General features: G+C 36.0%; 2 protein-coding genes across 2 annotated transcripts; both read right to left on the bottom strand.

Annotated features, from left to right (window-relative positions):
• Positions 1-3,375: 3,375 nt before the first annotated feature.
• Positions 3,376-4,744, bottom strand: LOC142241500 (serine protease inhibitor 42Dd-like). The gene is made up of 2 exons (XM_075313275.1): positions 3,854-4,744; positions 3,376-3,789 (listed from the first exon to the last, which is right to left on the bottom strand). The coding sequence occupies exons 1-2, from the start codon at positions 4,715-4,717 to the stop codon at positions 3,514-3,516; spliced, it is 1,140 nt and encodes a 379-aa protein (XP_075169390.1). The 5' UTR covers positions 4,718-4,744; the 3' UTR covers positions 3,376-3,513.
• A 3,066-nt stretch (positions 4,745-7,810) lies between these two features.
• LOC142240341 (serine protease inhibitor 42Dd-like) lies at positions 7,811-15,376 on the bottom strand. Its single transcript, XM_075312050.1, has 2 exons — positions 14,379-15,376; positions 7,811-8,442 (listed from the first exon to the last, which is right to left on the bottom strand). Exons 1-2 carry the CDS (start codon positions 15,234-15,236, stop codon positions 8,170-8,172), a joined length of 1,131 nt encoding a protein of 376 aa, XP_075168165.1. The 5' UTR covers positions 15,237-15,376; the 3' UTR covers positions 7,811-8,169.
• Positions 15,377-17,116: the final 1,740 nt, after the last annotated feature.

Here is a 17,116-nt window from a genome sequence, read left to right on the forward strand (position 1 = left end):
GCTACTTTATATTTCGATATTTGGTGGCGGAGGGGGACCTCCCCTTTGTTCGACTTTTTTTAACGTACAGTGAAAAACTAAAATTCTCTAAATTATCTGAGATTTAAAGAGAGCATGCGGTGAGGTTATGGAATTATTATGGGGTACCTGATGATTTCATATGCGGACGGGGAGGGGACCTCCCCCTTGCCTTACTTTTTGAAACTTGGAACAAAATTATGCGATTTGCATGAAATTTTCATTGAATGTTGGGGTTGGCATCTAGACAAAAATCCGCTACATTATTTTTCGATATTTGGTCGGGGAGGGGGCCACCCCTTTGCCCGACTTTTTTTAAAGTACAGTGAAAACAAAACTAAACTCCCCCGACTGAAATTTTACGGAAAAATGGGTGAGGTTATGAAATTTATATCAGGTTCCTGATTTTTTAATAAAAATAAAAGGACATAGGGAGACATCCGCTTCTCTTAAGTACATACAGAGAAACAATTAAACTTTACCGACTTACTTGAAATTTACAGAGGACTGGGGAGAGATCGTAACCTCTGTCAACCGTAATAGTTGATACCCGATTTTGTGATTTTTGGACGGAAGAGAGGCCGCCCCTTTAGGCTTATAATTTGCTTGACATTTTCTGGGACGTTTACAAAAGATACGCTTTTCGACATTTGGTCGGGGAGGAGGTCCTCCTCTAAAACTGCAAAAAAAAGGCTCTATTAACCATGTTCCTTAATCTATATCTGTCCATAAAGCTCGAAAAATAATTGTATAATTAGATATAATGCATTTGGACGTCAATTGCCTGTTTCGGTATCAGGCTAACATGAAATATAAAAAAATTTAAGTTTTCTTGAAATTTACAAAGGAAGCGGGGGAAAAGGTTATAAATGAAGAGGCAACCTTCATTGCCCCACACTTGAAGGAAAGTTTCAAGAATTTTCAGGGAAGGTTAGGGTGCTATTCACTACGGTGTTTGTCGATATTGTATCGGGGAAAGTGACGTCCCTTTAAAACAATAGAGCAAAAATTAAACATCACCGATCTACTTGAAATTTACAGGGAACGTGGGAGGAGGTGATGAAATTAATACATGATTTTTAAATTAATATATGATCGATATCTGGTTGGGGAAGGGGAAAATTGAAATAAACTTTGTCGATTTACTTCGATAGAATTTATAGGGACCATTGAGTAGTTGCGAAATTAATATAGGGTACGTGATAGTCCGATATCAGGTCAGAGTGGAGCGAAGGTGGGGAGAGAGTTCCCTTTTGTCGGTTTTTTCTCTTAAATTAAAAGTGGAGGGTTGTCCGTAAATGGGAACTCGATATATAATTTTATGATTTTTGCACAGGCTTCTTTCTTCCAGACTTCTTATTAGTAAAAATAGGGTTCCCTTTTGTCCGTTTTTTTTTTTCTTAAGTTGAAAGTAGAGGGTTGTCCGTAAATGGGAACTCGGTACATAATTTTATGATTTTGATTGTAAAGAACTTAAATTTACATGAAATTGGCAGCCAACGTAGAGGGTGCATTATTTTCCAACATTTTAGCAAATGTTAATGTGGTAAAATTTTTTACTACTTTTGCCTTTTCCGATTTATTGGATGGGAAACAGTAATTCTTTGTATGTTATTATAATATAATGCTTAATTTTCAGATATGTTGAGGAGAAGGATACCTTTCCTTGACAAACCACACTTAAAATTCACAAGAAATATAGAAGAAGGTACACCCTCTCCCGCCGTATTTGTACCTATAAACGAAAAATCAAGTAGTCCGATTTGTTTAAAAGAATTCAAATCTTTTCGAATTTGTTTTCAGCACGAAGGATATAGTTGACTAAGTTAACGCAAAATGTTCCTCCAAATACGCTTCGGAAGGCGCAGCGAAGCGGGCCGGGTTACGCTAGTTTTCTATAGAAATAAAATGTTAACAAAATTTTCTATAGAAATAAAATTTTGACAACATTTTCTAAAGAAATAAAATTGTCTGTAGCATTAAAATTTTGACAAAATTTTCTAAAGAAATAAACGTTTGACAAAATTTTCTATAGAAATAAAATTTTGACAAAATTTTCTATAGAAATAAATGTTTTACAAAATTTTCTATAGAAATAAACTTTTGACAACATTTTCTAAAGAAATAATATTTAGACAAAAATTTTCTATAGAAACACAATTTTTACAAAATTTTCTATAGAAATAAAAATTTGACTAAATTTTCTATAGAAAAAAAAAAATTCTGTAGGAGTAAAATTTTGACAAGGTTTTCTATAGAAATAAAATTTTCTGTATAAGTAAAATTTTGACACAATTTTCTATAGAAATAAAATTTAACAAAATTTTCTATAGAAACAAATGTTTTACAAAATTTTCTATAGAAATAAAATGTTGACAAAATTTTCTATAGAAACAAATGTTTTACAAAATTTCCTATAGAAATAAACTTTTGACAACATTTTCTATGGAAATAAAATTTTGACAAAAATTTTCTATAGAAACACAATTTTGACAAAATTTTCTATAGAAACACAATTTTCTATAGAAATAAAAGTTTGGAAAATTTTTCTATAGAAATAAAATTTTAACAAAATTTCCTATAGAAATAAAATTTTGACAAAATTTTCTATAGAAATAAAATTTTCTGTAGGAGAAAAATGTTGACAAAATTTTCTTTAGAAATAAAATTTTGAAAAATTGTTCAAGAAAATAAATTATGACATTTTTTATAGAAATAAAAGTTTGACAAAAAAATTTTCTATAGAAATTAAATTTTTGACATAAAATTTTCTATAGAAATAAAATTTTTCAAAATTTTCTATAGAAATAAAATTTTTCAAAATTTTCTATAGATATAAAATTTTGAAAAAATTTTCTATAGAAATAAATTTTTAACAACATTTTCTATAGAAATAAAATTTTGACAAAATTTTCTATAGAAATAAAATTTTGACAAAATTTTCTGTAGAAATGAAATGTGGAAAAATTTTTTATAGAAATAAAATTTTCTATAGAAATAAAATTTTGACAAAATTTTTTATAGAAATAAAATTTTGACAAAATTTTCTATAGAAATAAAATTTTGACAAAATTTTCTATAGAAGTAAAATTTTGACAAAATTTTTTATAGAAATAAAATTTTTACAAAATTTTCTATAGAAATAAAATTTTGACAAAATTTTCTATAGAAATAAGATTTTGACAACATTTTTTATAGAAATAAAATTTTGACAAAATTTTCTATAGAAATAAAATTTTTACAAAAATTTCTATAGAAATAAAATTTTCTATAGAAATAAAATTTTTTCCGAATTCGATATATAGGAAAATTGGTTCATATCGGTTCGTAGTCTCCTGTTTATAAAACGATCAAGACTTAAAGTTGGTCTATTTGGTATATTCTTATTTATATTATTTTGATCTATTTAAATTCTTAAAGACATCTTTGGTATGACCTAAATGTATGACTTTAAAGTATCATTTCCTTTCAAAGGTTACCATATTACTTGAAATTCTAATTCCTATCTTTTGCAGGTACATCTACAAAAGTTCCAGCTATTAAAATTTCTCTGCGATTCCAAATCCAATAGAAAAATGGATGATTTGCAATAAATTGAGCGATCCTATTGAAACACATACTGATCAGAGTGTCCATGGTGTTATCATCTGGCTCGAAACCTTGTTCATTTACTTCAATGTGGGTTTTATGGAAAATGTTAGAAATCGGTTCGGGGCAATCTAAAAAGTTTCCAAAATCGGCATGAGGACCAAAGGCTTTCTTAAGGCCCATCTAAAGAAAAAATAGCAAATTTTAACGTTCGGCAAAATTGAGAAATAAACATTAGTTACCATACCTTTTGTAATACTCTGGATAATTCAATACCACAATCAATTTTAAATTTTGGAAATATAACCGTGACATTCTCTGGACCCATTTGATGGACTAGCTCGAATAAATTAATATCCTTAAGTTTCTTACCCAACTTGGCGAGACCATCTCTTTTTGTTGGCAACAGGACAAGCATACTCAAGTCGGAATCCTTGTAGAACATTTCCAAAGCACTGCAATTGTATTTCTTAAAATATCCATAATTGAATTCTGATGTTTGATACATGTAGACAATTTTTTTTGCTTTATTTTCCATTGTCCAGAAATTACCAAGATATGAACAATCCGCAGCAAACTTTTGTTTCCAAATACCTTTAAAGTACAAGGTATTGACTAAAAGCCAACGGGTATCACCGTTTAAGGAAGATAAGCCCTCTATGAGATTTTTGATTTGGCCTTTGGTTTCAGTTTCTATCCATTGGTTGATGATTTGGTGGACAGATTGGGATTTGTTGGAGAAATTTATGGGTTCTATTTCAGTATGAAATATGTCTTTAATTTCTTTGGCATATTCGGAATTTATATTCTTTCCTTCTTGAACATATAACCTATGGGCAAATGTGAGTAACTCATTTTCTTCAAGAATTTTTAAAAAGTTTTGAAAAAAGTGACCCACTTCACTGGGTGATTTGACGGTATGTTTCAAGGAATCAGCAATTTCTTTAGCCGTGTCGCCTTGGGCTCCACTATATAGTAAAGCCAAGCACGTTTGTATTAAGAATGGTGACACTACAATATTCTCGTTGGAAGAAAACGCTTTAAGTTTCTTTAAAAGATGTACCGTAAATTTAGTTGAACCCTGAGCGAATTTAAGATCGAGATCCGCCATTAGACACAATTTCTACGTTGGACTAAAGCGAAATGTTTTAAATAAAATTTTCTGTATTTATTCTTAGTTTTAGTTAAACCACAATACTGCAACCAACCGCACTAAGCAAATCAAATGGTCTTATGTTATCGGTTTGAGTATGAGACTGAAATTTACACTCACAAAAAAATATCCAATATTTATTTTCTCCAAAGTGGTTCAGTCGCACAAAACCCACGGAGGGAGATCCGAAAGTTTTTTTTTATGCCATTTTTGGTTAACACGTGTTGAGTGGGATGGTACTGAGTCATTTTGAAATGTCCAGAGTTTGCCCCCGAAATGTTTGTCTGCCCAGGCCTTCAATACTGTTTCAGGATATTTTCCCCATAATATTCCACATTTATTTTGACCCTAGGGTAGACGAATATGAGCGAGAAGCGACCATCGGCCCATACAATTACCTTCGGCGGTGTTTGAGTTGAGGTGGTAAATCGTAGGAGATAACCAAATTCGGTAATTAACCTGAAGGCCACCGTGGTGCAATGGTTAGCATGCCCGCCTCACATACACAAGGTCGTGGGTTCGATTCCTGCTTCGAACGAACACCAAAAAGTTTTTCAGCGGTGGATTATCCCACCTCAGTAATGCTGTTGACATTTCTGAGTGTTTCAAAACATCTCTAAGTGGTTTCACTGCAAATGTGGAACGCCGTTCGGACTCGGCTATAAAAAGGAGGTCCCTTGTCATTGAGCTTAACATGGAATCGTGCTGCACCCACTGATAAAAGAGAAGTTCACCACTGTGGTATCACAATGGACTGAATAGTCTAAGTGAGCCTGATACATCGGGATGCCACCTAACCTAACCTGAAGTTGGTTACAATACATATCTGTCACCCTGTTAATCTTTTAAAGATATGAATCTTGGCCTCCAAATGAATATGTTCGACATCTATTCGAACACCGCAACATACCTACACCTGAATCTATGTTGAATTTCCTGTTCGTCGGCACATGTTGATCTCCAGATTTTGTTAAAAAAAAAAATCGGGGTTTGCTAAAATGTGATAGGTCCCAAGGTTCAATACGAAAGGCAGGTGCATTAAATGCGTTGCAGTGATGGATGTCTCATTGTGATCTTTATACTTCTCCCTAATCAGTTTAACCGCTTTAATATTAAGTCAGGACAGATCCCGAATTGCGCTCACTCATAATGAAAACCGGTATATTTGGTTCCAGCAGAACATTCAGGACATACCAAACGGATCTGAGGATACTGTAGCTGAAGAGGTAAGAAGCTGCTAGATTAATTCTGAAGGTTGTCGGTGTCAGATCACCGCCAATAGCACAGCAGAATGAAATCTCTCACGATAGACTAGAGTAGTTTTAGCCAAATTAAGATCACTACAATGCAGCCGCCTCAAAACCTATTTATTAAGTGGCCCTTAATAGCAGCCACGCGTCACCTTTTCGCTTGCCTATCCACAACTATCCAACTCACCACCAGATCATTCAGGACGAATTCCAAGTTAACCGCAGAGCTCCTCTTGTGGCACCCGCTGGCAGGTGGAATGGGTCGTCCGCCCATGTCAATCCAATTTGCGATAGGCTCCGGGATAGAAACAAGGTACTCAATTCGCTTGCCGGCAGTACTTGGGGTGCAGACAAGAAACCTTGTTGGCTACATATAAGACAATTCGCCTGTCAGTGGTAAACTATGAAGCGCCAGAGTGGACACCTCCAACAAGTGACACGCAGTGGAATACCATACAGACTTATCAGAACGCTGCCCTTAGAACTGCGACAGTATGTCTCTGCATTACACCCCTGGATCATGTGGAGCAGTATCTCCTGGGTTGTTATCGCAGTAGCCCTGCAAATCATCATCTTGGGGATAGGCAATCACAATCCAGGAATTTAAGGGTTGATCTTCCCTTCTAGAGCGCGAAATCCTGCGATAGAAAAGATAGCCTTTATACCAAGTAGCATACCAGGCAGGTTTGACTAGGATTCATGAGGATACTGCAGCGGTATCCGGCGAGAAACTAAAAAGTTGATCCTGTTCTCGGAGCTCGGACCGCAACCCATAGCACCGGAGGAAAGAGATTAGAGAAGTTTCAGCCCAACTAAAATCAGGCAAGGCAGTCGCCTCAATTTCTATTTAGCAGTGAGTGATAGGAGGATGAGATCTCCCACGGTAGACTTCAGTAGTTCTAGCTAAACTAAGATCTCGCAAGTACAGCAGCCTTCTTATCAGTATCAGTAAGTGAAAATGTGACGACGCCGAGATTTGTTGGTACGTCCATGGAGTACGACCGAAGTTGTTACAGGCCTACTGCGGGTGCTTCTTTGAATTCGATTCTTCTCTAACCCACAAATGTGCATCCATGGTTAAGTTAGGTTAGTCATAGTAGAAGCCCGAAATTTCAGGCTCACTTAGACTATTCAGTCCATTGTGATAGCAAAGTGGTGAACTTCTCTCTTATCTCTGAGTGCTGACCGCTTCTATGTTAAGCTCAATGACAAGAGACCTCCATTCTATAGCCGAGTCCGAACGGCGTTTCACATTGTAGTGAAACCACATAGAGAAGCTTTGAAACCCTCAGAAATGTCACCAGGTTAGGTTAGGTGGCAGCCCGATGTATCAGGCTCACTTAGACTAGTCAGTCCATTGTGATACCACATTGGTGAGCTTCTCTCTTATCTCTGAGTGCTGCCCGATTCCATGTTAAGCTCAATGACAAGGGACCTCATTTTTATAGCCGAGTCCGAACGGCATTTCATATTGCGGTGAAACCACTTAGAGAAGTTTTGAAACCCTCAGAAATGTCATTAGCATCACTGAGGTGGGATAATCCACCGCTGAGACTTTTTGGTATTCGGTCTAAGCAGGAATCGTAGCCACGGCCTTGTGTATGCAAGGCGGGCAAGCTAACCATTGCACCACGGTGGTTCCATGGTGTTACTCAAACCTACCAGTATCAATATAACGATTTATGGGGTTATACTCAAACATTTTGTTTGTGCCAGAATAGCCTTTGTTTGTTTGCTCCTTCAAACTTACTCATTGAAGTTCCGGAATTACGTGATCTGGAAACAGTAACAAAATCATAAATAACATTTTCAATGATTTGTTTTTATTTTTCAAAATTTTTATTTTCATAGAAAATTTTACAAAGTTTTAAATTATATTGAATAAATTTTTATGAACTTTCCAAAAATACAGTGAAACTTTTCAAGCTAAGAGGACAATTGTCTTGAGATGTCTGGTAAATTATCACATTAAAATTAACCTTTCCAAACTGGACAAAATTTAGGCTAAGAAAAGGTGACCACACTTGTGAGAAGTTTCACTGTAATTTGTTTTATTCGGCAAGAATTAACTTAAACTACATAAGCCCAAAGTTAATCTAGTTCATTATTGCTATAACCTGAGATTACAATTTATAGATATTCATAATATAATCTATAATCTTATAGATCTTTGGATGCATTTACAAATGCTCCAGCGAATAGTATATTCTTTTTATTCCAAATGTAATAGATGAATGGATGATCGGCAATAAACTCGAATCCCATCAGACAACGGGCCATCATAACTGCACCAGTAGCGGCTGCAGCTTCAGTACCTTCTTCATTCACCTCAATGGATGCTTTGTGGAATATATTTGATATAAACATATTTTCGGAGGGATCCAACATGCCACTGAAATCAGCTTCATTGCTAAATGCTTTCGTAATGCCCATCTGGAATGAAAAATTGGGTATTATTAGAAATTATATTTAACTGAAAGCAAACAAAAAAAAATGTTATAAACAGCTGAATTTATAAGAAACTATGGGCTGGTTTTCCCAAGAGGAGTGGTGGGCAATTATTTTTTCTCCTATAAGAAAACATGGCAAAACTGCGTTATTAGCACGAAGAGAAAATAGCCTCTTATAGGAGTGTGGTTAGGTTAAAGTGGCAACCCGATTGAATTTCAGGCTCACTTAGACTATTCAGTCCATTGTGATACCACATTTAACTAAAAGTACCTATTACATATGGGCACTTCTAGTCTTAACCACTGAACCTTCTCTATTATTTACTTTTGTGGAACCAACCAGATTGCTCCAAAAACATTAACAAACTGCTTAAGTTAACGTTTTCCAGGTCAGCCAGTAATCTAAAGCTATATGCTCCTAAAATTCGCTTACGCCTTACACAAAAAGCAGGACACTCACACAAGAGGTGTTTAATTGATTCCTTTTCCTCCACATCATGACAGCTTATACAATAGTCATTATACTTCGCACCTATAGTTTTTGCAAATTCATCTATCAGGCAGCGACCCGTTATAGCAGATATCAGGAGTGCTATCTGACGCCTTGAGAACACTAGCATATCTAGTGTGCGGTTTAAGTTTAAATGGGGCCATATTTGCTTGGTGTCGTTACAACCCTTGCAATTTTCCCATCGAATATTGGCCATCATAACCGCCTTCTCACGCAGTAAGAGCTTGCAGGTGCAGAGGCATACCAACAGATTCTAGTTCCCCTGGAATATGTAAGGTAGTTCCTAGCCTTGCTAACACATCTGCTTCGCAGTTCCCCGGTATGTTCCTATGGCCAGGCACCCATATTAGGTGAATATTGTACTGCTCAGCAATCTCGTTGAGAGATTTGCGGCAGTCTATGGCCGTTTTCGAGTTAAGGAACACAGAGTCCAAGGATTTTATTGCAGGTTGACTGTCTGAGTATATATTAATGTCAATATTTGTTGGAACATTACTTCTCAGCCAATGCGCCACATCTCTTATTGCCAATATTTCAGCATGAAAAACACTACAGTGATTAGGTAATCTTTTCGCAATTCGAATTTCCAGATCTTTAGAATATACTCCGAACCCCACTTGTCCATTCAATTTGAAGCCATCAGTATAGAAATCTATATATCTGTTATTCCCCGGGGTCTGTGTACACCACGCCTCACTGTTGGGAATTAGAGTTTCAAACTTTTTGTCGAAAAGTGGTTTCTCCAGGGTGTAATCCACTACGTTAGGCACATCTGGCATTACTTTGGGGACCGAACTATGACCGTAACTTTTTTCCGACCACAGCGATAGCTCGCGCAACCGCACAACCGTTGTTGCAACTGACTGTTTGCCCAAAATGTCTAAAGGCAATAGATGTAGCATGACATTAAGGGAGTCTGTTCCTGTCTTACTAAATGCGCCTGAGATACATAAGCTCGCCATACGCTGAACTTTATCTCAACAAGTCGGTTTCTGAAGTGCCGGCCACCAGACTACAACACCATATAGCATTATAGGTCTAACTACTGCCGTGTATAGCCAATGCACAATTTTTGGTCTTAGTCCCCACTTTTTCCCTATTGCCTTTTTGCACGAGTACAAAACTACCGTGGCTTTTCTCGCCCTCTCTTCAATATTAAGACTAAAATTCAGCTTCCTGTCCAAAATAACGCCAAGGTATTTTGCACACTCACCAAAGGGAATTTCAGTACCCCCTAAGGAAATTGGCCTAACCGTGGGACTACATGACTAGTTCTGTCTGCTGGATTTACACCAAGACCATTATCTTTCGCCCATTTCTCAGTCATCCGGAGAGCTCTCTGTATAATATCTCTGATTGTGGATGGGAATTTTCCCCTGACTGCTAGCGCCACATCATCTGCGTATGCCACCACTTTTATCCTTTCTTTTTCTAGGGAAACCAGAAGGTTGTTTATAGCAACATTCCAAAGAAGAGGTGATAGAACTCCTCCTTGGGGAGTGTCTCTGTTCACATACCTTTGTATGTTTGCTTGCCCTAGTGTGGCTGAAATACGTCTCTTTATTAGAAGTTCGTCTAACAGCCTAAGTATACCTGGATCAACATTCAGAGTTGTCAGTCCATTTAATATCGACCTCGGATGGACATTATTGAACGCCCCTTCGATGTCTAGAAACGCCACGATTGTGTATTCTTTGACAGATAGTGAGATTTCAATAAAGCTGACTAGTTCATGCAATGCGGTCTCAGTAGACCTGCCCTTCGAGTATGCATGCTGTCGTTTCGAGAGCAAACTTGAATCCAGTGTGAAATCTCAGCAATGAATAGGAGTGTGAAATCTCAGCAATGGAATGACCCGATGGATCCAAGCCGTTAGCCTTCGGCAGCATTGGTGGAGGTCTCCGGAAGTTTCCATTTGCTATTTGCTCTGCCAGAACCAAACTCACTACCGTTTCATGGGGAATACGGAATGGAGGAAAGTTTCCGATCTAAGATAAATGGGAACCCCAGAACCATGATTCTGAATGTTCTACCGGAACTAAATACACCAGCGTTCGGTGAGGTGTAACAACTATGTATGAGAGCAATCCCGCAATTATTGAATACTGTCTGGAGATCAACAAGAGAGTCGATGAACTCTAGCACAACACGTCTTAAGAGCATCTGAGAAAATGGAACATAGGCTCAGGTATATATAAGTTACGGAGTTCTGTAAATGACCTCTCGAACGACCAAAAGGAGGAATGGCAGGATTTCAGTCACGTCTTTAGAGCACCTGAGTAAATAACAGATAACATAGGCTCAGGTAACAGGTTGGCTGATAAGTCCCCGGTCTGACACATAGATGGCGTCGCTAGTATTAAATGCATATTATTTTTATATAGTACCAACCTTCAAATGATTCGTGTCAAAATTTGACGTCTGTAAGTCAAGTAGTTTGTGACATAGAGCGTCTTTTGTGAAGCAACTTTTGTTATTTAAAAAAAAAAAGGAATTTCGTGTTTTGATAAAATACTGTTTTCTGAAGGGAAAAAATACGGTGGAAGCAAAAGCTTGGCTTGATAATGAGTTTCCGGACTCTGCCCCAGGGAAATCAACAATAATTGATTGGTATGCAAAATTCAAGCGTTGTGAAATGAGCACGGAGGGCGGTGAACGCAGTGGACGCCCGAAAGAGGTGGTTACCGACGAAAACATCAAAAAAATCCACAAAATTATTTTGAATGACCGTGAAATGAAGTTGATCGAGATAGCAGAGGCCTTAAAGATATCAAAGGAACGTGTTAGTCATATCATTCGTCAATATTTGGATATGCGGTAGCTCTGTGCAAAATGGGTGCCGCGCGAGTTCACATTTGACCAAAAACAACAACGTGTTGATAATTCTGAGCGGTGTTTGCAGCTGGTAACTCGTTAATACACCCGAGTTTTTCCGTCGATATGTGACAATGGATGAAACATGGCTCCATCACTACACTCCTGAGTCCAATCGACAGTCGGCTGATTGGACAGCGACCGGTGAACCGTCTCCGAAGCGTAGAAAGACTCAAAAGTCCGCTGGCAAAGTAATGGCCTCTGTTTTTTGGGATGCGCATGGAATAATTTTTATCGATTATCTTGAGAAGGGAAAAACCATCAACAGTGACTATTATATGGCGTTATTGGAGCGTTTGAAGGTCGAAATCGCGGCAAAACAGCCCTTTATGAAGAAGAAAAAAGTGTTTTTCCACCAAGACAACGCACCGTGCCACAAGTCATTGAGAACGATGGCAAAAATTCATGAATTGGGCTTCGAATTGCTTCCCCACCCACCGTATTCTCCAGATCTGGCCCCCAGCGACTTTTTCTTGTTCGCAGACATCAAAAGGATGCTCGCAGGGAAAAAAATTGGCTGCAATGAAAAGAGGTGATCGCCGAAACTGAGGCCTATTTTGAGGAAAAACCGAAGGAGTACTACCAAAATGGTAAAACAAAATGGAAGGTCGTTATAATCGTTGTATCGCTCTTGAAGGGAACTATGTTGAATAATAAAAACGAGTTTTGACAAAAAAATGTGTTTTTCTTTGTTAGACCGGGGACTTATCAGCCAACCTGTTATATGTAAGTTGCGGAGTTCTGCAAATGACCTCTCCAAAGACCAAAAGGATGGATGACAGGACTTTAGTCGACCAACTTCACTTGGAGGCCAAGATCCTTCCTGTGCATAGACATAATTATATTTTGTCAAAACCATCAAATCACCTTGTGGTTAGCTAACCATCCTCCAGGAATATCATGGTCGATCATCATTCTCTAGAGAACGATATTAAGGACTTCAATAGAGAACCAATAGATGAGGTAGTATAAGCGGTTCATAATTACATGTCGTGAAAACGTTACCTCCAGGGCTGTTATCGCAGTAAACATCTTATAAACCTATCCAAAAGGCAACAACCTCCCAGGATTGTCGAGGCCGATCTGCATTTTCTAGTGATAGATATTCAGCATTACAAAAGGGATAAGGTATCAGACAGTTCTGAATAGAATTACATGAGGATATTGCAGCAGAAGCCGCAGTGGTAATTCTACTGCAGAGTAGGTTAGGTTAGGTATAGTGGCGGCCCAATATTGTTAGGTTCACTTAGGCTATTCAATCCATTGTAATACCATAGGTGGTGAACTTCTCTATTATCATTCTATGTTACGCTCATTGATAAAGGACCTCCTTCTTATAGATGTGCCAGAACGGCGTTTCACATTACGGTGAAACCGCTTAGAGAAGCTTAGATACACTCGGAAATATGACCAAGGTGTAGATCGGGAGCCACCGTGGTGCAATGGTTAGCATGCCCGCCTTGCATACACAAGGTCGTGGGTTCGATTCCTGCTTCGACCGAACACCAAAAAGTTTTTCAGCGGTGGATTATCCAACCTCAGTAATGCTGGTGACATTTCTGAGGGTTTCAAAGCTTCTCTAAGTGGTTTCACTGCAATGTGGAACGCCGTTCGGACTCGGCTGTAAAAAGGAGGTCCCTTGTCATTGAGCTTAACATGGAATCGGGCAGCACTCAGTGATAAGAGAGAAGTTCACCAATGTGGTATCACAATGGACTGAATAGTCTAAGTGAGTCTGATACATCGGGCTACCACCTAATCTAACCTAACCTAAGGTGTTGATCGAAATTCGAATTTAACCCTAGACTCTATGTATGTAAGGCGGGCATGCTAACCATTGCACCACTGTGACTCCCAGAGTTGGGTATTTTTCGACAAATTTAAATCGGGCAGTGCAGCTGCTTCAATTTCTATTTATTTTGCTTGCCCCGCTAAACTTACCCGACTAGCTCCTGCCCCGCTATACCAACATTTTCAATATGGATACATCATACCTTAGTCGCAGAGTTTCTCGATTTGGACCCAAATTGACGAACTCCTAATGCAACTCCTTAATTCGTCATAGCTAATTTTTCAATAACACCCCTTTGGAAGTTTACGTGAGTAAAATTCCACGAACAAGCAACAATAATGAGTGGTACCGTGTAAGAGCATTCGACTTGAAAACGAAGAGTTCCGGCTTCAAGGCTCAGTCTGGGCGATCATCATTATTATTTTTAAAAATTTGCTACGCTTTTTGGACTTTTCTTAGCCACTTGTTCGACTTCTCTAGGACATTAGCGCTTGGTGGGACATTAGTTCCCGAACGGATACAGTAATTCGACAAAAAGATGATATCGCCTATGTAAGTCTTATCTTACATGGCGAAACTACTAAGATACACTTTCGATAAGATATCCGATTTCAAACAACCATTTATTGCTCATGCCAAGAGTGATAGAGCAAAAAAGTGAGTCTGTACGAGTTGATAAAGTCAAAGAACCTCTTCCCTTCCCCCTTCAGAGGTTAGTAGATCTATCAATAAAAACACTTACCTCCTGCAGAATCTCCTTTGCATCAATAGAATAGTCGATTCTAAATTTGGGTAACATCAAAATAACCTCATCATTGGTCATTCTTTGTGACAACTCCATCAAGCTAACCTCCTTTAATTTTGTCATTAAATCTTTTAAGCCATCCACAGCATCGGGTAAGAGAATCAGCATACTTAAATCGGAATCATTGTAGGGCATTTCCAATATACTAAATTTATGCTCATGAATATAGGCATGATTTAAATGGGTTGTCTGGCGCATATATTGAACTTTAACCGTTTGTTCGGAATCAATTGAAAAATCACCTTCTTTAGTATAGGCCTCATCAAATTTATTCTGCCATTGGCCTTTAAAATGCAGAGCATTCAAGAGCAGCACAAGAGTATCTTCACCCAAAACTTGGGAGGGTATTAGATCTACAATCTTTCCCAAAGTTTTATCTTCAACCCATGAATTTATCAACCCGGCTGCTGCTTCATTATCCGTGAAATCTATAGATTCAGCTCCGGCATAATAATCGCTTTGGATCATCTGCTTATAATCATCTTTGATATTCTTTCCTTCTTTTACATAAATCTTATTGGCCATTTGCAAGAGTTTGGAATCTTTGTATTGATCCAAAATACAATGGAAATTCTTTGCTATCTCAGCGCTGGCGGTTGATCCATATTTCATAGATACAGCTATCTCTTTGGCTGTCTCACCTTCGGCACCTGCCAATGCCAAAGCTATACAGGTTTGTAGCGAGAAAGGTGAGATAATGGTGTTAACTTTGCTATCGCTTAACTTTAGCTTTTCTAAAATTTCCATTGTAAATTGAAGTCCACCATTAACGAAATTTTCTTCTAGGTCAGCCATTGTCAGGCACTTTTCACTTTCGTTATAGTGGTTTAACCGGTAATTAATCACAGTCTAGCTAGTAGGTAGTGAGATGACGGTGATTCGTTATTGTTAATGGCCTTCTTAGACGCACGCACCGCTACCTTGTTCGTTCACTGTTTGTGTGGGACTGATTGTTTGACAACAAACTTTTGGCCCTCAACCATAATACCTACATATTCAAGTGTGTACGTTCATATGATAAGCAAAAGGCCTTCTCTAATTTCTCTCTAAGGTCTCTTTCTCTCACCATTTCCCTCTAATTATCGGGAGTGTGACTCACTCGCTGATTGTATTCGAAACAATTTACCAGGGAATGAGAATATGTTCTACGTATCAAAATGAAGTTTGATTCAGCGTTGCCACAATCAATATTTTATTTTATTTCTATAGAAAATTTAGTCAAAGTTTTATTTTTATAGAAAATGTTGTCGAAATTTTATTTCTATAGAAAATTTCGTCAAAATTTTATTTCTATAGAAAATGTTGTCAACATTTTATTTCTATAGAAAATTTTGTTAAAATTTTATGCCTATAAAAAATTTTGTCAAAATTTTTTTTCTTTAGAAAATGTTGTCACCATTTTATTTTTATAGAAATTTTTGACAAAGTTTGATTTCTATAGAAAATTTTGTCAAAATTTTATTTCTATAGAAAATTTTGTCGAAATTTTATTTCTATAGAAAATTTCGTCAACATTTTATTTCTATAAAAATTTTGTCAACATTTTTTTTCTATAGAAAATGTCGTTAAAATTTTATTTCTATAGGAAATTTTGTCAAAATTTTATTTCTTTAGAAAATGTCGTCAAAATTCTATTTCTATAGAAAATTTCGTCAACATTTTATTTCTACAGAAAATTTTGTCAACATTTTATTTATATAGAAAATTTTGTCAACATTTTATTTTTATAGAAAATTTTGACAAAATTTTATTTGAAAAGAAAATTTTGTCAAAATTTTATTTATATAGAAAATTTTGTCAAAATTTTATTTCTACAGAAAATTTTGTTAAAATTTTATTTCTACAGAAAATTTTGTCAAAATTTTATTTCTATAGAAAGTTTTGTCAACATTTTATTTCTATAGAAAAATTTGTCAAAATTTTATTTCTATAGAGAAATTTGGTAAAAATTTATTTCTATTGAAAATTATCGCAAAATTTTATTTCTACTTAAAATTTAAAAAAAAAAAAATTTTCCCTACAAAAAATTTTCCATAATTTTGAATCTATACAAACATTTTTTAAAGATTATTTATGTACAAAATTTTTGTTTCTATAGAAAATTTCGTCAACATTTTATTTCTATAGAAAATTTTGTCAACTTTTTATTTCTATAGAAAATTTTGTCACCATTTTATTTCTATAGAAAATTTTGTCAAAATTTTATTTGTGCCGAAAATTTTGTCAAAATTTTATTTCTACAGAGAAATTTGGTAAAATTTTATTTCTATTAGAAAATTATCGCAAAATTTTATTTTTACAGAAAATTATCGCAAAATTTTATTTCTATATAAAATTTTTAAAAAATTTTCTTTCTGTATCAAATTTATTTTAAAGTTTATTTATGTATAAAATTTTGGCAAAATTTTGATTCTATAGAAATTTTTGTCAAAATGTATTTCTATAGAAAATTTTGCCAAAATAGAGAAATTTTGTCAAAATTTTATTTACATAGAAAATTTTATCCCAATTTTAGTTGTACAGAAAATTTTGTCAACATTCTATTTTTATGGATAATTTTGTCAACATTTTATTTCTATAAAAAATTTTGTCAAAATTTTATTTATATAGAAAATTTTATCACAATTTTAGTTGTACAGAAAATTTTGTCAACATTCTATTTTTATAGATAATTT

This window comes from Haematobia irritans, chromosome 5, assembly GCF_050003625.1.
Source record: "Haematobia irritans isolate KBUSLIRL chromosome 5, ASM5000362v1, whole genome shotgun sequence".
Classification (NCBI taxonomy): Eukaryota; Metazoa; Arthropoda; class Insecta; order Diptera; family Muscidae; genus Haematobia; species Haematobia irritans.

Bases quoted from the DNA above. Each gene is read 5' to 3' on its own strand.
- LOC142240341 (XM_075312050.1), bottom strand. From the start codon at position 15,236: ATGGCTGACCTAGAAGAAAATTTCGTTAATGGTGGACTTCAATTTACA. The intron at 8,443-14,378 runs GTAAGTGTTTTT...TTTTCATTCCAG, and splicing joins CAAAGGAGATTCTGCAGGAG to ATGGGCATTACGAAAGCATT.
- LOC142241500 (XM_075313275.1), bottom strand. From the start codon at position 4,717: ATGGCGGATCTCGATCTTAAATTCGCTCAGGGTTCAACTAAATTTACG. The intron at 3,790-3,853 runs GTATGGTAACTA...TTTTTTCTTTAG, and splicing joins TATCCAGAGTATTACAAAAG to ATGGGCCTTAAGAAAGCCTT.